Source organism: Patagioenas fasciata, chromosome 2, assembly GCF_037038585.1.
Source record: "Patagioenas fasciata isolate bPatFas1 chromosome 2, bPatFas1.hap1, whole genome shotgun sequence".
In the NCBI taxonomy this organism is placed as follows: domain Eukaryota; kingdom Metazoa; phylum Chordata; class Aves; order Columbiformes; family Columbidae; genus Patagioenas; species Patagioenas fasciata.
The window spans coordinates 52,439,280-52,464,928 of NC_092521.1; the positions used below are offsets into that span (position 1 = coordinate 52,439,280).

The following is a 25,649-nucleotide window of genomic DNA, read 5'->3' on the forward strand; positions in this document are numbered from 1 at the left end:
TAGTTTTAGCGTAAGAGGAGAGCATGTTAGGGATCAGTCTTCTCCTTTGATTTCTCTGTGCCGGTGCTACATGTCATAGTAAGCAATTAAAAATTCTTGCAGTATTTTAGGACATTAAAAGGTTGTGTGTGAGCAAAGAAAAGCACATAGGACAAATTAACAGGAGGTTCCCTCTGAACATCAGGAGATGCTTTTTCAGTGTGACGGTGACTGAGCACTGGCACAGGTTGCCCAGGGAGGTTGTAGAGTCTGCATCCTTGGAGATATTCAAATGCCCTCTGGACACAGTCCTGGGCCCTGCTTAGGTGAGGAGGTTGGACCAGATGACCTCCAGAGGTCCTTTCCAACCTCAGCCATTCTGTGATTCAGTGATACTCATGTAAATTTTCTTTATATTGTGTGTATGTTTTGTACATTTATGTTCCATATGTTGTATAATGTTTCCTTAAAGCAGCTGCTGAGATAATCGTATTAAAAATAATTTTAATCATCATCATCTTTTTTAACAGAGGTAATGATTACAGATCAGTATGGAAATCAGGTTCAGACCATGACATCTGCGTGTCTAAATTCCCTAGGAGTTGCTGGGCCTGGACTTGATAAATCGAATTTGAAAATAACTTGGCAGGTATTTATAAGATGTCATGTAGTTTATTTCTCTGTGGCCTTTGTAGAGTAATTGTCTTAATTCTGTCACACAGAATTGAATTAAAACTCTGGAAAGATAGTCAAGCACTAGCTGGTAAGCTGTGAGAAGATAGAGACCTAAAGCATTAATATCGTATGATCCTGTTCTAAGGAACACAGCAGCATCTGTTAAAAACCTTATCACTGCTGCAGCTATACAACATGAGGGCCAGTTCACTTGAGTCAGGTTTGCTTTGTCTCTAACCCGTTGTTGTTTACCTTCTAACTTTTTTTGTCTTGTTTGTTTATGATGGTACAGTTGATTTTATGACCTGTTGAAGAAGCTTGTAGAATGGACTAATGATACTGTTTGCTATAGTTCAATTAAAAACGTGTTCTATACCTTTTAAAATATGTTGACTATAACTAAGTTGTATGTAACTCTTATACATTGAAAAACAGGTTCCTGAGAAATGCTTGAGTTTGAAATTGATCACTTCTTACACAACAAGTCCATATAAATTTCACAAAAGGGAAAACTTGTAGTTTAATTTTGAATCCACTGTCTCACTGTAAAAGCAGCAAATAGTGTCTAATGGGCATAAATATTAAAATACCGTATTGGAAAAAAAGGAATAAATTATACTTCATTTTATTTGTTCTTGATAAAATCTTCTTTTTATTTCTCTATAGGAAAGTACTCTAACAATGAGAGTAAAAGGTATTCGGTTTAAACCTTGTTCACTTGGAAGCAAACAATTGTGCCTCGCTTGGCGTGAATTTTCTGACTTTCTCAGATTAAATTTAACTGCAGGATCACCTGCTAAATTGCAGTTTGTGGATTGGCCAGAGTTACAAAAGGTAAGGTGAACAGTTTTGGTTTGGGAAAAAACATTGGAGTCACTAGTCAGCAGGTCTTTTATTTCCAAAGCTTTATGGAGCACAGGATGCAATGCTGAAAACCCTGATTTCTTAGTATTGATATTTCTAAAAATTGTAGAATATGACAGTGCTAGGGGCATATTTTTATTCTATACAGGACAACATAACACAAGCAAAGTTAGATGTATTTTAAATGAAACTCTGGAAGTGAATAATTTTTCATAAATTAACTACGTTCGTTATTTAAAAGTAAACTTATTTTTGAGTTGTCTAACTCATGTGCATGTTTACAACACCGTATTCCTTAATATCTGTTAAACTGTTTATTCTGTCACATTTGCCCTTCTACAGATGATGTATTTTTTAACTGCAGGCTGGATCCTAACAGCTATCTTCCACTGCTCTTTGCCAAAGATACAGTCCTTAATGGTAGTAATAGTTGGTAGCTCATCTCTCCTTTATCTCTTATTGGGTCTTTTGATGTTTAGGACTTAGAAAGGCAGTCAGAAATTTACTTATATTTACAAGTGTTTACAGACAGAAAGCAGGGAAGAGAGTACAGTAATTACGTAAAATAAAAAGGAGAGAGACTTTTGCTACCATCCATTAATTTGCTGGGTTTTAAAATTATTTCTCAATGTTTACTTTGTCTCTTCAAACAAGTGCTGAAGTTGCAGCAGAAAACAGAATAGGAGAGTGGAAGCAGGTATAAGAAAATGGAATCTCTGAGTAGAGAACAGGCATAAAGATTTTTGGTGTTGGGAAAATGGAGAAGGAAATTACTGAAGAAAAATGTGAAACAAAAGGTTCAGGGAGTGTCTAACTATTTTTATTCTCTAGAAGGCTGTTAAGTTATATCAGAAGTTAAAAGTTTTAGGCCATTCCAGTTCTGGACCCCTCACTTCAAGAAGGACGGGGAACTGCTGGAGAGGGTCCAGCGCAGGGCAACAAAGATGATGAAGGGAGTGGAGCATCTCCTGTGTGAGGAAAGGCTGAGGGAGCTGGGTCTCTTTAGCTTGGAGAACTGGAGACTGAGGGGTAACCTTGTTAATGTTTATAAATATGTAAAGGGTGAGTGTCACGAGGATGGAGCCAGGCTCTTCTCGGTGACAACCAATGGTAACTCAGTGAGTGCAAACTGGAACACAGGAGGTTGCATTTAAATTTGAGAAGAAACTTCTTCTCAGTGAGAGTAACAGAACACTGGAACAGGCTGCCCAGAGAGATTGTGGAGTCTCCTTTGCTGGAGACATTCAAAGCCCACCTGGACACATTCTTGTGTAGCCTTATCTAGATGTTCGTGCTCCGGCAGGGGGATTGGACCAGATGATCTTTTGAAGTCCCTTCAAACCGCTAACAGATTTGCTCCTTCTGCAACAAGGAGACTGTTTCATAAGCCTCTTCAGAAGCATGTCCATCCTTTTAGTCACATCAACATGAGTGACACATGCAATTCAATTCAAGTAGTGCATTTCAGAATGACAAGAGAATGTAAATACAAAAACTCTGGAAATACCTTCCTGGAGTTTTACAGCTCTGACATGGTCTAGCTGTTATGGGAGACAAATAACATGGAAAAAGTAGACTCTATTGCTCTGCAGATTCTTGACCTGCCATGGATGACTGATATACCTAGAGCAGAATTGTATAATGCAATTTTATCTCTTCCAGCCTGTTGCAGTGATTAATGGTAGAGAATTGCAGAAGCCCCTTATTGTTCAGGTGTGTGATCAGTGGGGAAATCCATCTCCTGAACCTAATGTCAAAATCAGCCTTATAAAGAGTAACAACTTAAAGGTAAGCATAGGCCTTATTATGTGAACTTTATTTAACATGAATTTTTGTTGTCATGTTGACATTATCTTCTTCACTTTCAATATTTTTTTTTTTTTGAAAAATGAATACAGTATTGTAAGGGCATAAAAAATAGTAGTGACAATGACTAATGTAAACAATTCCCAGGACAGATTGTTCAGCTCCATTCCATTATAACAATCATATATATAACAAAATCCCTACAGTACAGTGTCCAAGTGTAATTAGTGTACACTCTGGATCTTCTGTTGAATGTTTTTCCAAATTCTGCCAGCATGCCACACTCCGTCCCCTTCTTTATCTGCAGTAATTTACTGAGTAATAATAATGATTATTATATGGTCCGAACCAGCAACCAAATCATTTTTATCTGGTTGTTCTTTGATTGTGATTCCTGAATCACTTATCATACATACAGACTTATCATCTGTATGTAAAGGTAGTCAGCAGGTTTGCTCCTTCCTTCATTATCCCTGTGAAAAGCAATGAGGCTGCAAATCTAACCCAAATTCAAGTGGTTACTGTCTTTTCCGTGAGGGAGGTATGAGTGCTAGGTGGTCTGTACATTGGTCTGTATGAAAAAAGTAGTTTGACAGTATACTCCATTCATTAAAATTTTTTGTTCTTGTTATTGGAACAATAAGTCAAACTGTCAAATGTTCCTGTCCATGCAGAGACTGTTGTAGTGAATGTGTACATTATCAATACAGGATATACAATTCATCAACCTCTGGACATGACATTTTTTCATGCAGTGCTTGTCCTATTCCCTTTTTATTCCTGCTTGACATGCATTTATGTCCCTCTTCTCCCTGAACACACAGCAGCCAATAGCTTCCTTTTGCTTATCCCTCAAGAACTGTGCCGCAGCCTCACCTTTCCTCCATTTTAACTATGCTACTATTACTTACTTTTACTGGATTTTTTGGAAGAAATTTCATTATATCTTGAACATTTTTCTTCTGGCTCTTTTGAATCTCTTGTCATAGAAGCCTGCCTCATAGTTTGGGATTTTCTTTTGTTAGTTTCCCCCAAATAGCTGCCTCTGTGATGCCAACTGCAGCTCCTCAGGGCTTCTAGTTATATTGTTCTTGAGCGAACATACAACCTTGACAGTAACACTGTGTCATTGTGCTGCCTGATCAAAGAGATGTGGTGATGGCATGCTGTGTCTTTTCAGAAATTATGCATTCCTCCAGCAGCATGTCTTAGAAAGTCTGCATGCTTTCTATCAAAGTGGGATATGTCCAGGAGACAGTGTTGTGAAAGCCAAGGTGTATTATAGTCATAATGTGTTTATTACTGCACTCTCTCACAGCTTAACACCTGTATCATTTCTAAGAGTTACTTTCATACATAAGCAGAGCAACTAGCTGCATGTTTGCTGAATAGACACTGGATCAGTCTTTGGGAGTATCTTGGAGAACCCCTTATAGAACTGTCTTGCCTAGGCATTTCAAATAGGTTGTATGCACAGTCTCCCAAAGAAAATGAGAAGCTTCTGGGATCTGACCTTCTCAGATAAGCTGTCTGTACAAATTTCACATCCCATCCTCTTAAGTTTCCTAAACCTGATATTCTGCAGTACCAGCATGCATTTTGTGTATTCTATTCTCTGTCTTACAGATCCAAAACCAAATTAGTGTGACTGAACAGAAACACACTGAACTATTGTGTGCAGCTCAGTAGTGGAAATGCACAAAGCACTGGTTCTTGTAAAAATTAAAACTTTACATTCTGTGATGTACAGTAATTTCAAATACAGATTTATTTTGTTGAGTATACTCTTCAAAAGAGCTCATGAAATGTCTGGCAATTTCCTTAATATATCTTTACAATGCTGCCTTCCATTTAAACCATTAGGCATACAGTTTTTGTCATTGCTTTCCTATATTGACGTGATGGTATAAAATCATGCTCCCATAGCTGATCTGTTACGAATCAGCTTTCACTTTTTTTGTTTTTTCTTTCCTTAAAGTAGTTTCATTCTGTTAACTTACTGACATGAGATTTGGGAAAGAAAATAATTTGGGAAGAAGTTTGCCCACTTCAGGTATTCTAAAAACATTGTTTTTGCATAAGTGGGCACTGAAATTTGTGCTGAAATAGAAAATAGAAAGCAATTTAATGCCAAACACTATTCAGATAATGACAAACATTTACATCATGTTGCTGCATTTTATCATCAATGAAAAATTTGATTTCCTTTATTAGAGAGGAGTTAATTACAGAAGAATTCAGAATGTATCCATGGCTTCCTTTGCTGTCCTCCAAACTTTAAAGCTACTATCTGAGGTTCTTGTGATACATGACAAGCTATTTCTTAGGTAAGGCTAAGGCAGCATGCACACAAATTTGCAGAAGAAATGGCTTCTGCTTACTTCAGGAGTGTATTTAAGATACACACCTGGTTCAATGAAAGAGATGTTCTTTATCTCCTAGGCCGGAGTCCATAGTTTCAAAAAGTTACAGTTGATGAGAAAAGTGAAGTGATAACATCTCTGCCATTTAATGTGTGAATGTATGGCCTAATGGTACTGCCAATTGTAACCTTTCACTTTCGGTGCCAGGGAAATAAGTGCAGCAAATGCAGAGTGCACATAGAAAACACACCTTGAACACCTTGAGTTAAAAGGAAGTTGTTTTCTGACAATGGGATTCAGCAACTATTCCTTTAAGTCAATAGTAGAATTTCCATTGACTTCAAAGAATTTAGAATCAGACCTAATTAATGTGCTAACAGGAGATGGATAAGGCATTTGTGTTATTATCCTAAAATAACACTGACAAGAAGTTATCATTATTAGCGTTTGATTAAATGCCCTTTCTTCCAGTATAGAGTTTCATTCTTGTTTGTCGTTACGTTTGAGACAGATGATTTAGGTGTTTTTTCTCCAGTTGTATAATTCTTTAATTTTTACTACTCAGGAATCTCTCTGCAGACGGGAGAAATGCTGTAAAAGGAAATAGTTTGTAGAAGGTTTCAGAATCTGTAAATATACTCAGATTAACATGTGCTATGGATGACATGTTAGTATCAGTAGCAATTAAAGAAATAACATGAATAAAATATTCAAACATGTTAATGAGCAAAAATATTCTACTTCAGTTAAAGTGATTGTCTTCAAGAAATGGCACGGAAAATTCTGAAATCTGTTAATATTGAATTCATAACAGTGTATCTTCCCTTAATTTAGAGTGCAAAAATAAAACCAAACTATTGCTCAAATGGAAAGAGCATGCAGGCAAATGAGGTATAGATTTTATTTCAAGACTTGATACTACTTCTGTGTCATTGAAATAATAAAAAATTTTTTTTTACAGATTGTTCCTTCAAACCATCAACACAAAACAGATGAAAATGGTAGGGCTAACCTTGGAGTTATTAGTATTCATGCACCTAGGTAAGTAGTCAAAACTATATGGAAAAAACCCGAATTCTGAAATGCCGCATGCTAGTTGTATTTAAGCTGCACGTTTCAGAAGCGATATTTTATAACAGGTTTTATGATTTCTGTATATTTCAGGGGAGAACACACTTTACAGCTTAAAGCCTTGTACAACAAGACCGCATTAGATTGTCCTATAATCACATTAAATGTCCTGCCTGATCCTGAGAAACCCATTTGCTTGAATGTTAAATATGACAAAGATGCTTCTTTTCCAGCAGGAGGTACCTTCCCTGGTAAGTATAAGGATTTTTTTGGTGGAAACCGATCACTCACGAGCCTTGTAAACCCGTGAAGAACTATTTTCTGGTTCTCCTGGTGTATTTTTTCACTTGGTCTGTTTTGTCTCAGTTCTTTGTAACAGCCATATCTCAGGTGTTTCTGTAACATTTAGAGAGATATATGTACATCATCTTTGGAAAGCCTCTTAATAATTTTCTCCAAATTATTTGCTTTATCTGTATATAAATGGTAAAACTACAGAATCTCTTCTCTGTATTCAGTGAAGTACCATATTTCTGATTTTTATCTTCCTGAGCTAGTTCATACTTTTTTCCCCCCCTTTTTTTTTTTTTTGAATACTAATAAAGGAGGTACCTATAAAATTATAGGCTGACTGTGAGCCAAGAGGAACCAAAAAGTGATCAGAAGTATGCAAGGGACAGTACACAATATTCTTCTCTCTTCTTGTATTTTCTCACAAAACGATGATCTTTACTTTATAATTAAGACTGAGCCATAAAAGAAGATCATCCATCTCATGATTTAGATTCCAGTAGTATTCACAATAAAGAAAACATAAAGAAAATAAAGTTATGACAATGAGGAAATATCTCTTGCTAAAAGGAAAATAGAATTTGAAACCCTACTTTTTCCTATAGAGAAACTTTTGCATGAATAGGAGACCTATACTAATTCAGTTAATTCAGGACATAAAAGTCTTCTTTATGATAAACATGGGAGATACGGTTCTTGCATTTGCCAGTGAAGAATCCAAGTTTACTAGCCCTTCTTCCAGAAAATTTTCCTCTTTAATTTGCAATAGTGCAATTTGCACTATGAAACCATTACACAAAGGGTTTTTTTTCAGAAAGCAGAAGTCCTGTCTAAATAAATTAAATAGAAAGCAAGTAGATTCTCTCCGTTTAAATGTAATAGCATATTAAGACCAGCAAGAAGATACTTCAGTAACAATTTATTGAAATAAAAAACAGAGCAAAGCACACATTTGAGACTTGGGAAGCCTGCTGTATTTTGTTAGTGGTACCTGTGAAGGAGAGTAGTTTCCAAACTATTTTTTTTGCCCCTTCGATCCCATCCTTCGTTTAAAAAAAAAAGAAAAAATTAAAAACCACATTTGAATCTTTAGTAGTTGACTTCTAGATCTATCTGATGAAGTAAATACTAACAGATTTCCTGTATTGAAAATTATTCACTTAAGAATTATAAATTAAATTAGGCATTGATTTGCGAAGTTACTGACTCTGATATGCTAATCCTATTTAATTTGCCCTTTATTTGAAAGGACTAAATAAAAGTGACAAATCTGATACATTTTTCAAAATGTTTCAGGAGAGATCAGGGAAACTTTTAATCAGAAGATGTGTTTTCAGTTCTGGGCAGTTGTTAGAAGGAATATAAATAATGTAAGTCAGTGTATAGATAAATGTAGAAATGGGAGCAATCTGGGTACTACATGACTTTTGTACAGGAAAGTAGTGCCTTGCAAATGTGTTTGAAGGACTTGACAACTATGTGAACGTGAGTGGACCTGCTGATATAGGGTACTTGGTATCTTAGACAACTTTTGGCAAGTTCCTTAAGTAAAGTAAGCTCTTATAAGACACTCTGCTTCCTATGCTTCAGTCTTTTCCTTGCCTGTAGGTGGACTTAGTACCAAAAAAATTGTCTACCTAAGGACTGTTTTTAGTTTCACAGTGTGATTTCAGCGCAAGCATCTTAATTTTGCCCACCTATTCTCTGTACTACTATGTAAATACTTCTAGATTCCCAAGTGATAAACATCTCTCAAAGTTGACCAAAGAATCAGAAAATCTTCTTCATACAAATCCATTTGTTGTATCCCAAGCCTGTATGAAATACCTGCAGCTTCTATTTAAAAATTAGGATGATAAACATTTATTTATAGTATTAGGAGTTGGGAAGCAGAATACCTCCCACAAGTATGAGTTCTGTGAGGGCTTGTTTCTTGACCAAAGAAGGTTCATATTCAAAGATAATAATTATACTGTCATAACCTGGTGAGCCAACGTTTTTATGGAATGAGGTTTTTGTTCTTTAAAATACTCCATATAGTGGCAAGAACTTTACTAAATTCACAGTTATTTTAGTTTTGCATAGAGGAAGCATACTACAGAATTATAGACTCGCAAAGTGGTTTGGGTTGGAAGGGACTTGTAAAGATCATCTCATTTGAACATCCATGCCTTTTTCAAATGTAGTGTGTGGTATAAATCAACCAGATTTTGAGAGAGAAAGATAATTAAACAGCTTCTTCAGGAGCTAATGTATATATGACATTAAATTTTGATATAAAATTAGACATTAAATTCCTTAGTAACAGCCTCCTATTTAATTAACATCCTAATTATTGGATTTACTGGTGAACTTGGGTACATCTGAGGACCAGCACTGAAATCTTGGAGGAAGTCCTACCTGAATTTTTCATACACATCAAACCACAGTCCTTCCTTAAAGAGCAAAATTCTCCATGAGAAGTGTAGCTTCAATTATATGCTTGAAATCCACTTGTAGCCATAGGGTCAAAGTGCTTAGTTCACATTTTCAACTAGAGGAAGGGTAGTTTTAGTCTACTTTGGCTTCCGTTTCCTTCAGGCCACTAAACTTTCTGTGGAATAGCTAGGAAAAGCTGTTTTTTTCAGATCAAGATATAAAATGGCAAGTATTTTGACTACAGAACCAGTCAACGGCAAATGGAGGAGTGAGACATGTACATATATCCAACTTCCACCAGACTGAAGTATGTGATATTAATCTGTAAGAACTAGCGAAACTCAGTTTCAGATTCATAGCACAAGTCCTTTTTATTGCAGTGTGGTTAACAGATGGGGAATAGGGTAGGGGTGTTGGTGCAGTCCCTTTCCAACTACTGCGCCTTTCTATCCAGTAGTTCAATGGCTAAAGCACTTGTGGAGGAAGAGTTTAGTCTTCTTAATTGTCAGTAAAAATAATCTTGAAAAAACATTGTCTTTCATTCTACAGATTTTATGGTTAGTGTTCTTTCTGAAGATGACAACATTATTAAAAATATTAATCCAGCAAGGATTTCTATGAAAATGTGGGAAGCACAGAGCAGCGAAACTAGGACAATGATTGATGTAAGTCTGGCATAGGACAAACATTTGTAGTAGAAACTTGCCTTCATTTAACTTAGATCGACGTTCTGTTCTAGATTTTAAATAACGAGTATTATATATCAATCATATTTGTTAATTGATATCTGTCCTGTTACAAATTGTCAAACTGTTCAAATGTCAAGACTACATTAAGGACAAAATTGCTACTTCTGTGCGGAAGCTAACTAATAGCACAGAGACTATTAAAAGTTGCCACGCTAAATTTTGCAGATACAAGACTCCAAGCACCTAAAGTATAGGTGATCTCATTTAAATACTGTACACTATCGGTACTGTAAATCACTGAGACTTGATAGCATAGTAAAATAAGATATTTTAACTTTCAGTATACTGCATTAAATTTTTTGTATCTTTCTTTTCAGTTTACAACATTTAGCTGTAGTAAAGTGAAGGATGACAAAGAAGATGGCTTCTTCTACTTCAGGTATAGCATCATTTATTTCGTAATTACTGATGCAACTTACTGTATGAAATACATAGTTTGAAATAGAAACAAGAGGTTTAGGTTTTGAAAATACCAATCTGCTATAGAATTAGTACGATACAGTGCTATGAAATGGTAAAAGATATTAGCAAAATGCAGTGAACATGAGGATTGAATTCTTCACTAGATACAGTTGACATTTGTTTAATCTGAGAGTAGAGAAGCATCCAAGAAAATATACTGGAATATATGATTAGAAATACTAGCAATGAAGGGACTGTATCATCTGCTTGTCACTTGTCTAGTAACATTCCTTATTTCTTTTCAATGTTACATTCAACTGCTTTAGAATTGCAGGCTGGACAAAGTGGACTTAACTCTGTTTTAATACCTTGTGTATCTGTGTCTTAATCCTGAATCATGACTTTGGCCCTGTCAGTTTAGTGGTCTTTCCTCAGGTTACGTATTCAGAGATGGTGTCCTTGATGACAGGCAGCAGAACTAGAGTTCATCATAAGCTTGTGCCTCACTGCCACATTCTTCTTACCTCTGTTCCTGGCAGGCATGCTATGAGATCAGTTAAATACTTGTGGTTATGGCTTTTAATTCAATCTCTTGACTCCTAGGAGCACTCTTTCTTTTAGGATCAGCTTAATGCAGCAGATTCCACTGTTCCACAGCTGATGCTCATTCCTGCATCAGAGGAACAGAGGCTTCTGCAGCTCAGCTGTGTCAAGATTCCAGGAGCATCTGAGTGGCAGCACATTAAGAGGTGATATGAAGTTTTCTAACTTGCCTCTCAGCTGTGACTCTCCTCCCTTTCGAGGCACAAAATAAGAGTTCAGGAAGCCAGGGATCCAGTTTGTAATCCTTGGGAATCTATGTGTGTTCAAGACCTTAATGTAGCATTAAGTCTTCAACACCTTTGTTTCCCAGGAGGCAAGTTAGCTGAGGCTCAAATCCAGTGCTCTGACCCAGCTTGATATGCAATGCAAATGTACCTTTATCTACAAATCCCTCTGTCATATCCAGCCAAAAAACAATCCCATCTGGGAAGGCGGTTGATATGACCATTGTTTATTTAGTCTTTTTAGCCTCTCAGGTCACGTACAGCAACATAATGTATTTGTATATAAAGGCACTTTCATTGAAGAGATTACAACTAACTCAAAAAGCTATTTGAGAATGGCTTTTTGTATCATTATAGAGATCTGTCTTGTCTTTGAAAGCACTTGAGGTTCCAAGGCTTTCTAAGGCTGATTTTGGCAGCTGTAGCAAAAGGAGACTCCCAAATAAGGGTGCAGTTTTGCTTTTAACAGAGCTGAGGTTTCTGCATGGCTAGTTCAAGTGTATGGAATGAACTTCTCCAGAAACTGAGGATCGCTGCAGACGTGCACCAAGTATGAGGTGCGTTTCTGTGACTTTGGTCATTTTGAGAAACTCTTAATTATAGGTGTAGTTACAACACAGGAACTCCCTAAAACAGTATCAAAACAAGGCACTTGGCATCATATAGTTGTACCTCCAGAGAAGAAAACTGGAATGTATGTGCCAATGTGTACCCATACTAATAAACGTTCTCCTATGAAATGGACTATTGTGGTCAGTGTAATATAAATGAACCTATATAGAGTTGAATATGCAATTATGGCAACCTTGACATTAGTACCTGTAGTTTACTAACTGTCCACAAATGTCCAGAATTAAAGCTCCCAACCTTTTCGAAAAATTTGAAAAACAGACAGTAGGTAGAGATTACCCATTAGCAGCCCTTGTAGGAAAGTATGTATTACTCATTGGTGCCAGTGTCTGTGGCATCACTGTCTACCACCTCATTTCTCTCGAGTTTTCCTGTCCTTGGCACAGTCACAAATGATTTTCATCTATTTAATGCCAATTGGTAGCATGGATGCTATTAGACAGTCTTACAACTTCCGTAACAATTCTGCAATTTCTTCTTTTTCTAGAGCATATGTCTGATTAGATGTTGTTCAGCCACAAGACCTTTAACAGATTATTCCCAACTCTGTTTTTTAATGCATCCTGACAAGACAGATGCTGCCTTAAATCTTAACCTAGATAAAATGCAGAAAAGAAAGTAGAATTGTTCCTACTCTATATAAAATACAAAAAGGAAAAGCCATGGCCTGTTCTAGAAATTGGTAAAGCTTTGGGATTTTGTGTTTTACAAGTTAAGCATTCCAGGGAATCTTGCATCTTACTCCTTCTCAAACAAAAGAAGAATAAACAATTTTTTTAATGTTATTGGCAAAACAGATAAAATGCTGTATGTTGAAAAAATAATCTAGTTAACCAGTTCAGGAGTGCCACAAGTCATCCTCTTGGAGAAATGTCTGAAATCTTTGTTAGAGACTCCATCTTCTCTAAAGTTCCTAAGCATTCATAAGTCAGTGCTATCCCTTGAATTAAACACTGCAGCAATCTTCTGGGTGCCCTGTGGCCTTCCTTAGTAGGTGAAGTTCTTTTTATAGCAACAGAAGCACAGGCATCTTGTCTTCCCTTTATGTCTTGATGTTGGGAGTTCTTCGCCAGTGGTCTGCACTCTGGAACACTGTAAGGTAGAATGAAAACTCCTCTGTCTTTCACTATATTCAACCTTTACCACTTGTCCAAGTTACCCAACTTTGTACACCTTCTGAGTAAGAGAAGGAAGTAGCTACTCAGATTTTATATGAATTCAAGCCAAATGATTAAATTTGGAGAAAATTTGTTGTTGTTGCAGATCTAAACATGTCTATGCACTGTTTCAGTAGCTTTATGAAAATTCATTGGGCAGCAAGTGAAATGAGGTAGATTTGCAGATTTCTGAACAACTCTGCAAAGTTACTGCCAGCTAGTAGAGACAAACTCTTGCAGGAGACTTTCTTTATCCAAGCTTCAAAAAGCCTAATTCTAGTTCTTCAGAAACTTCCATGGTATTCTTGCTAAAGGAGGAATATTATGAAGGAGTGCTAAAATACATCATGCCTTAACAGGACTCTCTAACTAATTTGGAGGACTACTCAGAATTTGGACTGCTTGCGTACTTACATAATTGTCACTTTAATATTGACTCACTTTTGCTTGGGTTTTGGTTTTGATTTTTTTAGGGATAAAGTGATTCCAGAGAGAGTGGGAACTTACTGTATCCAGTTTACCTTTGCGATGGATAAGACAAATATGCTCAGCAGTGACCAGGTTTGAATCTATAATTAATTACGTGTAGCCAAGAACATGTAACACAAAATCATCTTGGAGAACTATTATGATACTTTCTAGATTCAGAAAGCAAATACTTTAACTAGCAAGGTTTGTAAAAAAATTATATTTTTATTTTTGGTAGTTACTGAGTTCAAACTGTTGATTATCAAAGTATGTTTTCATTTGCTATTACTAAGCAGAAATTTCATAGAATAACAAAGCTGCGTAATTTGCAACCTTGTAGAACTGTTTTATGGTCATGCTAATCTGTTTCAAGATTGCCAGCAAATTTCCCATGCATTTGTTTCAGTGTTTTTGAGCAATCCATGTGTGCAGGTGAATTGCAGTGAATTATGTCAGTCTTTATTTTATTTTGTTTTATTTTATTCTTCCTCCTTTTTCTGCTAGATTATAGTTGAAGTTGTACCTAATGACCCTGTACGCTTGTTACCTGATTCTTTACCAGCTACTCCAGCAGTTTCCAACGTTCGAACTCTTACTAGCCGTACACTGGTCAAGGATTTACGCCTCCATGTAATGGTAACTATACTTTAATACAAAATCATAACTAGGGAAATGTATAGCACTGTTAAAAATATGTTGAATTTTACTGTAAGTCATTGCTGCTATCTCTTTGCAGATTAACTTCACAAAAAAGATGTAAATCGGTGATTTCCAGTATATGACCGGTGTAACTTGTTTTATTTACATACAGATGACCAAAACTAAAATGCGTAATCCCTGCTGTCTGGCATCTCAACAGAAACCGTTTATCATTGCCGCAGTAAAAAAATGTTTCAAGAATAGATTCAGTGGCAAAACACTTGTATACACAGCAGATGTTTCTCTTCATGATTTTTTTTGCAGGAGATGGTTTCTCTTAGAAATCTTGTGTTAGAAAAAATGTTTCATGAACTTTGAATGTTCACAAGCATACAGGGAGATCATTTACTAGCTACTGCCAAGGGCAAAACAGACTCAGCTTATGAAACATTAATTCAATTTATTGCCACTTAGAACAGGTTTGAGTAGTGGGAAGCAAAGACCAAAAAATTAAAGCAACACCTTCCACCCCACCCTTTCCCAATCTCAGCTTTGCTTCAGACTCCTCTACCTCTCCCACGTGGTGCAGGGGGATGGGGAATGGCGGTCATGGCCAGTCCATAAGAGTTCCACTGTGCTGCTTCTTCCTCCTTATGGTTTTCCTGCTCTAGTGTGGGTCCCTCGGTTGGCCACAGTCCTTCATGAACTGCTCCAACATGAGCCCTCTTAACAGGTGTGCAGTCCTCCACAGGCTGCTATGTGGAGATCTGCTCCGCTATGGTCCTTCATGGGCTGCAGTGAAATCCATGCTCCACCATGGTCTCCCTGCAGGCTGATGGGAAATCCCTGCTCAGGCACCTGGAATTCGTCCCAGCCCTCCTTCTTCTCTCACCTTGCTGTTTCTCTTATCTTTTTTTTTTTTCTTCCCTCTCTTCTCCTCTGCCTGTGCATTTTTTTCCCTTTCTTAAATATATTTTCCCAGAGGAACCCCCAATTTGTCTGAGGGGCTCAGTTGTTCCCTGCAGTGGGTTGGTTGGAGCTGACTGTGTCCAGCACAGAGCAGCTCCAGGTTCTTATCACAGACAGCACCCCTGCAACCCCTCCACTGCCAGCACCTTGCCACACAGACCCAATGCAGTGCATAAATGGATTACTTTATTTGTTTCATGTTACAAACTAACGTTTTTGTCTTTTTAATCACAGGATAAATACAACAACCACACTGGAATTGATCTAGTTGGCAAAATAATAGCAAAAATTAAGAGCCCAAATGAAGATGATGATATAGAGATCCCACAGTTTCAGGGGAAAGTCAGTACACTTGAGTTCCCGTTTGACAGAGGATCAGCTGCAATTGTAAGTCTGACTGAAATACACCGTTAGCTCCATGAGTAATGAATCCAGTGAGGCCTATTTTCCTGCAGTTTCAAAGTTGATCTTACACCTCGTGTTTTTTGGATGGTTAGCATATATTGTAGTCTTCCCTTACTGATAAACACATAAATTATTTCTTCTCTGTTTGGTTGCTGATTTTCAAAAAACTCGAGGAAAAGGCATTCTTTAAACTGGTTATCCTTGTCAAGCAAAGGAAGTTTACAAGTGCATTCAAAAACTCAGTTAAGGACTGGGACATACAGGGGGATCCAGGATAAGTCTTATCCTCATTTGAATTTCACATCTAAATAACACTTCACTAATTTGTAGTTAAACTATTAATATTAGCCATATTTTATATTTTTATTTATAATACTATCTGGCTGTAATATCTTAAGATTATTTAGTCTGACCTCTTCATATATATGTAATTAAATTGTACCAGCTTCTCTTTGTAGAAAGGCATCCTGTCCTCATTTGAAGAATTAAAGATAAAACTGCCACTTCATGCTTTACTTCAGCCATTAGTGCTCTTGAAGGTTAAAAATGCTTGCTTTATTTCAGTTTGAATCTCCAACTGTAGCATGAGGCATGCCTCTGAGAGTACTGCATATTGTAGTCAGGTCATCATAGTCCCTTTTTCTTCAACAAATGAGGATTGAATTTTTGATACCTATGAGTTCCATTTGTAACAGTTGTTACAAGGTATAATGTAAAAGACAGGAGCTAGAAAGTGCACATGCACAAAACCAGAAACTGTTCAAAACACACCAGAAAACCCACCTGAGCGTAGAGCTGCACATTTGTTCTGAGTGTGGTGATCACAATATCTCTCTTAAAACCCTACACAGAACTTTTGTGAATATGACTACTCATGTGGTTATATAGGTGTATACCTATATATATATATATTTCTTTTTAAGTTGCTGAAGTATCATGTAAGAATTGCAGAGCAGAAGTATATACCCTTACTTCATTTGGTTCCTCTGCTTGTCACATGTTTTACTATCCTGAAATCTATGGAAATCTTCACACACTTAGGTGTGCTGAAGGAGAATCGAACTTTCTAATGAAATTTTCTCAGCCACGTTTTCTAACTCATTAATTGAAAGCAGCTTCCCAGCAGACCAGTGTCAGTGTGTGCCAGGTGGAGGAAGACACTGCCTTATAGCAACAAATACAAAATCTCCCATTACATCTCGGAAATCACCACAATAGAACCCCAGTAGAATCACTAAAATCCACAGATCCAACATAGACACTTTGTAATATATTTTATTCAGTACATCAGCTCCTTTTATAGAACTACATAGATGAAACTTAGTGATACAGATTCTCTGTCAAGGACAGAAACATCCAGTTAACATGGGCAAATATTTTTCACTGAACAATATGTCAAACTCTGATCTACTCTAATCCATATGGAAAAGTCACAAAATGTGTATGAGAAGCTAGAAAAATAAAATGCATGGACTGAATAGAGGTATCAGATAACATTAATGCACTGATTGATTTATGGTACACTCTGGGTTTCTCTTGTTCCTCAACCATGTTTCAGGAGTAATAAATTAGCTGGTTTGTGAACTCATTTTTTTCATATAGGTGGGGTGGGAAAAAATGCAAAAGTGTAGGTAAAGGGTCAGTTATATGCACTGGTCTAATACTACTTTTCTCCACAAATGTTGCCTTTACACCTGTGGTAGAAATTTCAACAGATGTTTAAACTCAATGCTGTTCAGGGAAACAATAAGCCCCATAGAGTGGATTCTGACAGTTCAGATAGAATTACTGGGTAATTTCTCAGACACCTCAGAGAGGACAAATGCAGAAATAACTATTTTTTTAATCTCCATGTGCTAGTAATATGTTGTTGAGCCATTGTGACCTAAATACTCCGCATTTTCTGAAGTGTTTACCCTTACACTGAGGTTCAGGAATACTAGACTTGTTTAATGAAGGAAAAATGTTTGTGTTTTTATTAGCATAAATTTTCTAAGGAAAAGATATTTCCACTACAGACTTCTTCTGATTAAATATGTAGCTGCAATATTTTTGAAAGCCGTGAAGACCATCTTTGAAGGTTATATATCTATCTCTTCTTTTAGGCTGCAACCACCTCTCTCTTGATTTGGCCAGTTGAGTAGCAATTTCAACATGTTAAAGGTGGAAACAGTATGAGTTTTATAAGCATTATTCATTTTATGCATGATACCTTTCCCAAAGTAACAGCACATTTAGATATTACCTATACTAATTTTATTTCTGTTTACCATTCTTTATGGTTTTATAATACTTCCTGTATATGTAAAGAAAGGGGAAGGATTTAGTTTGCCTTTTCAATAACAAATTGATTAGAAATGGGATCTTCATGTTAATGTTTGGATATATATTGTTCATTCGTTTGGGACCTGCTGTCTACTTCCATGGTAACAGCAGTAACTTTAACTCAGCACTGGGAATAGTTTGTTTTTCCTTCACTGTGTTTATGGATTGGGTCTTTCTTTTTAATGTTCTGTTTGCATTTGTTCCCACGCTGAATGAAATACATCTGAGGAAATCCTGCTTGTGGGACAGTGCAGAGAATGCTTTTTTCTAAGCATGTCTCTTAAATATAACATATCCAAAAATAATAAGACTCTTTAAACAGGTAAAATGACAATCTTAATTCCTAAATAATGAAATACTGCTAAATCTTTGTATTTTACTTCTTTTTATTACATATAAAAGGCATTTCCAAGCCAGTACTTAAATCTGTAGTAATACTGTATAGATATGTGTTAAGTAACTTGTAAGATTTAGTATTTGAAGAATGTTTATTTTATTTTGTGTTACCTCAAGTGTGAACATAAACTTATGTATATTTGTTTGGTTGTTGTGTTTTTGTTTTGTTTTGTTTTGTGTTTATTAGAATCTAGTGCTGGCTGAAAATAGTCCTGGAAGAGATAGCACTGAATATGTTCTTGTATTTGAGCCAGATCTGCTAGGTTTGAAAACACCTTTGGAACCATACCGTCTGTCATTTATGTTTTACAATGGTATGTTTCAGTTACTCTCAAATGCTTGCTGTTCCTTAGAGCTAACTATTTTTAGGTCCATTATTTTTCTTCAGAACTGTGTAATAGCTTAATAGATTTTTCCTGATATTTAAACCAACTAAATATGTTGTATTTTCTTCTGAAAATGTGCATTTATTTCTGTAGATTTCAAGAAGCAGCAGCAGATGGCAGCACTTACAAAGGAGAGAGACCAATTGTCTCAGTCCATAGGTGTTTACAGAAATTGGCTTGATACTACTAATCAGCTTACAACTGAATTGAAACGTAAGTTTGATCAAATATATAAATAAATTTCCTGGAAATTAAACTTTTTTTTTCCTGTAGTCATTTTGAGAATATAGAGAGAGGGAGAAAAATTGCTATTGAAATGATGAGATACAGTAATTAAAGGGAAGCAGAAGGGAATGTATGTTAGCATTAGCAGGGAAGCATCTAGTTATTTGGATGTACCTATCCATAAAGGGTCTTGATTTGAGGTAGAATGTATTAGGTCAGAAGGAGGAATAAAACATTGAAGTTGATGATCTGATTTTTTTTTTTTCCATGACTGCCTTGCACTGCCATCTTTGCAACGGATGTGTGAATGCTCATCTATCTGGAAATAAAAGAGTTGCCTAAAAACAATTTTAGGGAATGAGCTGTAGATAATTCTCTTTCAAAAAGTTTGTTTTGCATTTTCAAAATGTTACTTTACCCCCACATTTGATGCTATGTACATTATTCAAAAGTGTTGTGTAGCTATTCATTATGTTTTTCAGAAAACATGATCCTTTATTGTGTGTTAAACAGCAGAGCAGAGTGAGGGCAGTTTTTTTATGGAAGTGGAAGAGATGAAGGGAATGTTTTCTTTGCATTATTTTTTTGCTTGAGTCATCCTGTCTATCAGAAGGTTTGTTCTAGTTGATGCATTTTGAATTTTTGTTTTAAGTATCCACTCAGTGTAAATAAAGCATTCTGGATTAGAAGATGCTGCTGTTTCTTGTAATTTTAGTACAGGCCTATGTTTCTGTTACTTGCTCACTGCCTGTTTCCATTATGGATGCAAATTTCTGAATTCCAGTGTGAAAGGCAAGTTTTGTTTCATATTTGCAGATTTTTGAACATCTCTAGAGAGCAAGCTAGAGCACAGCATTATACTTCATGCGTAAATAATACTTCCAAATACAAACCTGTTTGAATAGAGTGGAAAGCAACTCACTTGTTTTCTCATTTGTTTTCAAAATTGTTTCAATTCAGATATGGAAGTTGAGGAAATAGTGTTCAGAAAGTGGTGTTCCATGTAAGAGACAAAAGAGGGTGATGCCAGCGACCACTTTTCCCTTCCCTCTTGCTATTTCGCCTGTTGGGGAACCATTTGAAAAGATAATTGAGGTTGAAAACAGAAAAGACTGATGTTAGGAGTAGCTCCATTGCTTCCTGAAGCTGAAGGAGATGGCAGCTGCTGAAATTGCTTAGAAGCTGGACAAATCTTGAGATCTTTGTGGACAGATCATGATAGTCTGTGCTGAAATTGAGAAGTAGATTGGATCAGCTGTGGGTGGCATAATTCTGAGCAGTTGTGAGAAATTCTGTAAGAAGCATGCCATTGCTTTGTAACATTTCCTTACTCTCTGTTGATTTTACCGGTTTCAGGTCAGGTTAAACAGGCTGAAACAAGAGAAACTCACCTGAAGAGTGAACTGAAAAAACACCAAATTGAATTACCACAGATAAACACAGTATGGCTTTTTTCTTACTAGACTCCATAACATCTTAAAAATACATCTGATCTTAATATTGGATGGATATCATTATATAACATTATTGAATCACACTGGTATATACACAAGCACCTGTTACTAAAACCCTGAAAATTTAAACCATGAGGAAGATTTCTGTATTGGTGCCTAACTTAATTTTTTTGTTTGTTTTGGGGTTTGGTGTGTTGGTTTATTGGGGGTTGTTGTTGTTTGGTTGTTTGTTTTTCTGTTCTGCTGATACAACTATCTCTTAAACTGGTAGAGAAATACAAAAAACTTCTCTTTTATATCCTGGGCTTGGTTTTGCCTTTCTGCTAAGGTTACCAGTTGTGTTACTGGTACTGCTAGTTTTAATAATGGGTTTTTGCAGGCTGATCAATATACACGGGATGTATTCTGACAAAAGTAAACCAAAGGAAAACACTTACTTTCAGAGAGTTAGAATTTCATTTGTTACTGCTGAAGTTGATGTAAAAGGAAGTTTGAAAGATTCAGGGCAATGTACCCCTTTGCTAGTTTCCCATAAAAATCCGATTATATTTTAAAGAAACTTTTAAGATAAAGTTTTCAAACTACTGACAAATAAAAATAAGTGTTACAGTCATTAATCACAAATCAGTAGAATTAAATTACACATGTTCTGTAATCGTGATGTCCAAGTTCCCCTTGCTGGGTAAATTTTTCAGGCCTAGACATAGTCCCCTTCTAAAATGGTTACTTTTTGTATGTTTGTGGTTGTCTCTTCCTGCTGATTTAAACTTTCTTCAGTTTTGGCTCTGATCAAGCTCTGGTGGCTCTTCATGAAAAGTTCCCCGAAGTCTTTGTGACTTTTTCGTTACTATTTTTTTTAAAGTTCATACTCACAATTGCAGTGTGCATCCTTTTGCTCTCCTCTAAGTTTATATGCAGTGGTCCTCTATATATTAAGAGCCTGTCTCAGATTATTGAATGTTTTTTGTTCGGAATTTGATCGGCAACTGGTAAAGTAACTACTTCTGCAGCCCAATGATACATGCTTGCTAACTTCAAATTCTAATTCTCAGCTTCAGTATGTGGATTCTGTTATAAAACAAAAGATGTTGGATCAAGAAAGAGTAATGAAACAGCCAAGGCGAACTTGTACCCTCCCAAACTACCCAAAAGGCAACCAGGATATTTTAGGCAAGGTGAGTCTTCTCTCAGCCTTCCAATGAGTTTTGTTGGTTCCAGGAAGTGTTAATGATGAAAAATTTGCCAGCTGAATATGCAAGGAATTTTTTAGGAGCTATTAAAAAGAAGATAGCGTTCTCAACCCATTAGATGACCAGCCCTTCTAACAGAGCCATCACAGTTGCAGGATTATTGTGATTAATATGAAAAGGGGAGGTGGTCTTGGCTTCTATGTTGACTTTTCTGACTTCTGTGGTACAGATTGCACATTTAGCTCAAATTGAGGATAACGAAGCAGCAAAAGTTATCTCTTGGCATTTGGCAAGCGACATGGACTGTGTAGTCACACTGACTACTGAAGCCGCTCGTTCCATTTTTGATGAAACTCAAGGTCGACAACAAGTGTTACCCCTTGATTCTATTTACAAGAAGACACTTCCTGATTGGAACAGGTAGAGAAAAAAACAATGAAATTCCTGCATTTGTATTATATACTTGTTCAGTTTTGGTTTGTTGTTGTTGGTTTTGGGGTTTTTTTGTCTAATCTCTTTTTTAAGTTTTACTCCTGTTCAAGATTCAAAGTATAAAGTTTCTGGCAACATTAACGTCACTTGAAATGTTAACCGAAATCCTAGCTTTATATCTTTTTATCTTTAACCACTGCGTGGTGTTCTTTATTTAATAGGGTGTTTCTATTAAAAAGAGAAGACAATCTACTGTTTTTTTCTTCACTTCGATGTGTTTTCTAAAGCAGGAACTTCTTTTAAATGAAGTAGTGCTTTAAAACAAATTCTAACTTTTACCAAAATCCATTTCTGGAGTACATTCCCTAAAATAATCTGTAGTAATAGAAATTCATTCAGCTGTTTTGGTTTCCTGGAAGATAAAGGAAAATATAATAATTCTGTGCCTGAAAATAATTTGCTTGTGAAGATGACTGGTAATATCATAAAGAATGCCTTTTAGAAAAGATCTGATGCGCATATGTATTTATAAGGTCTAAAATCTCACGTGTTCTTTAAACAGTGTAGTAAAACTTGGTCATGAAATTAGTCGTATGAATTTGTTGGATGTATGTCTCATTACAAATTAGTGTTCCACCAAAGCATCTTTGGTATAACTGACATTACAGTGAATGTTTGGATCATTTAGCACATAATATGGAAGTGTTAAGATGCATTCAGTTCAGTTTGAGATTCCTGACTAGATTGTCAGAAGCAATAATGAAATATGGACAAATTACTTTTTTCTACCTCGCTCTCCCCTTTCTCCAACTAGGCCTTTACCTCACTTAAGAAATGGAAAAGTCTGCTTCAAACCTGTTGGAAATCCTGTATTTGCCAGAGATCTGTTAACATTTCCAGATAATGTAGAGCACTGTCAAACAGGTAAATTATATTAAAGAAATTCTTCATACATTCCTTCTTTTTAATAAACAAAATACAGAAACATCACAAATCCTAATCCATTTAGTAATCTTCACTGTGATATTTGCAATTACCAGTGTACGTTCCTCATGAAGTCTGATGGTAAAAGAGGATGACGTTAGCGTTAAGTATTTTCAAACAACAGTTGTGCACCTTTCAGCAATGACATTGTCTTCTGCTTGTCCTGTTTTTATTTTCTCTGTTATCTATACTAGAGGCTTTTTTTTTTCTTTTTTTTAAATTACTGCAGCTTTATCTTATTCTCAAGGTCATGTAAGCAGAAACTGGCAATCATGATATTAGTTTTATATTTTCTTATTGCAGAAGTTACTGCTTTTGTTAGTTTGTTTTCCAGCCCTATTCCTTTCAAAAATGTGTAATGCATAGATTTATATACACTCACACCGAAGTATACATGACTATATATGTTGTGCTTAAATAGCTACAGTAAGAATAAGCTTTTGATTTTTATGTAGCTTTCAGTTAAGGGAACCATTTTCCTCTTGCTCTTTCTAACAATGTAGCAGTACCTACCTTTTCCTACATTCTTTTTCTTTAATTAAGTAGACCTGCCCGTTTATATGAAGAGTTGGTATCTGTAATTAGTTAAATAAGCTTTTCATTTTACGTCACAATTTCCTAGTATTGAAATATTCATTTCTATAAAACCAATTTTTAGTCCAGTTTATTTTCAGAAAGTTAGATATTGTCAAAGACTTTAATTCTAAATTATTCTTCTTGTCCCTTGGGGGAGTTTAAAAACCACATTACTTGACATGCAAGGCTACATCAAGTTAAACTTTGTATAGAACAATCCTTTATTGGCAGAAGAAAAGTCTTAAACTCAGTTGGATCATCCACCTGTGAAAGTTTTTTTTCCTTTCATAGCACATTGAATATTAAGAAACATATTAAGAAACTGAGAACACAATTCGAGGAGGACTTAAAAAGTTGTAATTCATATAGTTTCCTAAAACTTGGCATTTTATTATGTGTGTCTTCATAAATGTAAATAGAAGATATCAAGAGAATACTTGGGTGGAAAATAGTCAATTATGCCATAAGGCAATTAAATGTACTAAATTTTTTCTTTATGAATTCTTTGATGAAAACAGAAGATTGCATATTTATCTCCACCTCAGAATAAAATTTCGTTGAAAAAATATAATGGACATGGCATTTCCCCTGCACTTATCTGAAAAGCTGTAATAATAATGGCTCAGAATTGATTTTTCAAAACTTAAGTTATTTTGTAGCAGAGAAATTTCATGGTTCAAAAAATTAAATTTTTCAGTGTTTGGGATGCTCTTGGGTGACACTATCATTATAGATAACTTGGATGCTGCCAACCATTACCGAAAAGAGGTATGTTTCAATTATTCTTGATATTTTTAAAGCAAATATATTGCATAGCTATCTATTAAATACATTACAAACCTAGAATAATCGCCAAGATTAATGCTGCATTAACTGTAACTCTGCATATTGTCTGTAAGCCTCAATGGACTTACGAGTGAATGAAAACTTTATTATTGTCATTGACAAAATTACCTCTGTTCAACAAATTCCATTATGTTAATGTTGCCATGAAGCATAAGACCATGTTTTTACAGACAAGCATCTGTAGTTTTGTTGCTAAATGCAAATTCTTTACTACTTTCCTAGTCCCTGTACGTATAATAAAACACAGGAGTCTGAGGCACATGATGGAATTTCAGATCCGCTCAAATGACTAAGATCTTGATGGGGAACTTACTAGACCTTTCTGTGACCCATTTTATTTAGGTTTAATGGGACACATTTAGCAGCCAAGAGTCTCTGAGGAAGTCCTGGCACTGGGTGCTTTCTGTTTCAGCTTATGAGGCTGTTAGAATTGAAATAATGATTCAGCATCAGGATGTAGAACTGTATTGGTTAAACATTAATGTCTTGGGGCTCGACATTCTTATTTTTTCCGCTCTGCGGAAGTATGAGAAATTGTACTGCAAGGTGTTTCTTGAGAGAGCAACAAATGAACAGCCAACCTCTGGTGGCATCTAAAATGGGTTGCCTGTTTCATTCTTTCACAGTGCAGCAGGGATTTCCTGCTCTGGGCCTGACCAGCTCTTTCACTCTGTGATTCCATTCCCTTTTGATTGGCTACCACTAGCTGGTAACCTGGGAACAAGGACTGTCCTGAATGTTTCCAAAGTGTGTCTCGGATACATGGATATAGTCATAGTAAAAAAAAAAAAAAAAGAATTTACATTAATATTTTGGTTATTTTTTGTGTTATAACCATCTCAGTGTCCATCAAGTGAACAAATAGCTACCATTTTTCAACTGTGAAAACTATGTGCTTCTTTCATCAAAAGTATATACTTTTTACTGTAAAATCAAACAGAAGAGGCAGGAGAGTCAGGTCTCAGTTGTTGATCAGTGTCAGGAGACTGACCATCTGTGTCTGTTCAATAAAAGGAGTTTGTGCATGTAGTCATTTCTCAAAATGACATCTGGGTCATTTCACTTGGTTAGTCTGTTACCCCATTAGTTTCAGTCACCCACTACAAGTGAAATTCATCAACT

The 25,649-nt window shown here is 36.0% G+C and overlaps 1 protein-coding gene across 1 annotated transcript in view; it reads left to right on the forward strand.

The window, feature by feature from the left end:
• SMCHD1 (structural maintenance of chromosomes flexible hinge domain containing 1) overlaps positions 1-25,649 on the forward strand; it is an 81,939-nt gene that overhangs the window by 51,159 nt on the left and 5,131 nt on the right. Inside the window, exons 28-44 of the mRNA XM_065832058.2 lie at positions 510-628; positions 1,321-1,488; positions 3,181-3,306; positions 6,649-6,728; positions 6,852-7,009; positions 10,017-10,132; positions 10,534-10,595; positions 13,706-13,793; positions 14,205-14,336; positions 15,543-15,695; positions 18,622-18,748; positions 18,914-19,033; positions 20,402-20,487; positions 21,552-21,674; positions 21,919-22,109; positions 22,936-23,045; positions 24,379-24,449. Of these exons, the coding sequence (XP_065688130.1) occupies positions 510-628; positions 1,321-1,488; positions 3,181-3,306; positions 6,649-6,728; positions 6,852-7,009; positions 10,017-10,132; positions 10,534-10,595; positions 13,706-13,793; positions 14,205-14,336; positions 15,543-15,695; positions 18,622-18,748; positions 18,914-19,033; positions 20,402-20,487; positions 21,552-21,674; positions 21,919-22,109; positions 22,936-23,045; positions 24,379-24,449 (2,030 nt within the window). The remainder of the gene's footprint in view (positions 1-509; positions 629-1,320; positions 1,489-3,180; positions 3,307-6,648; positions 6,729-6,851; positions 7,010-10,016; positions 10,133-10,533; positions 10,596-13,705; positions 13,794-14,204; positions 14,337-15,542; positions 15,696-18,621; positions 18,749-18,913; positions 19,034-20,401; positions 20,488-21,551; positions 21,675-21,918; positions 22,110-22,935; positions 23,046-24,378; positions 24,450-25,649) is intronic.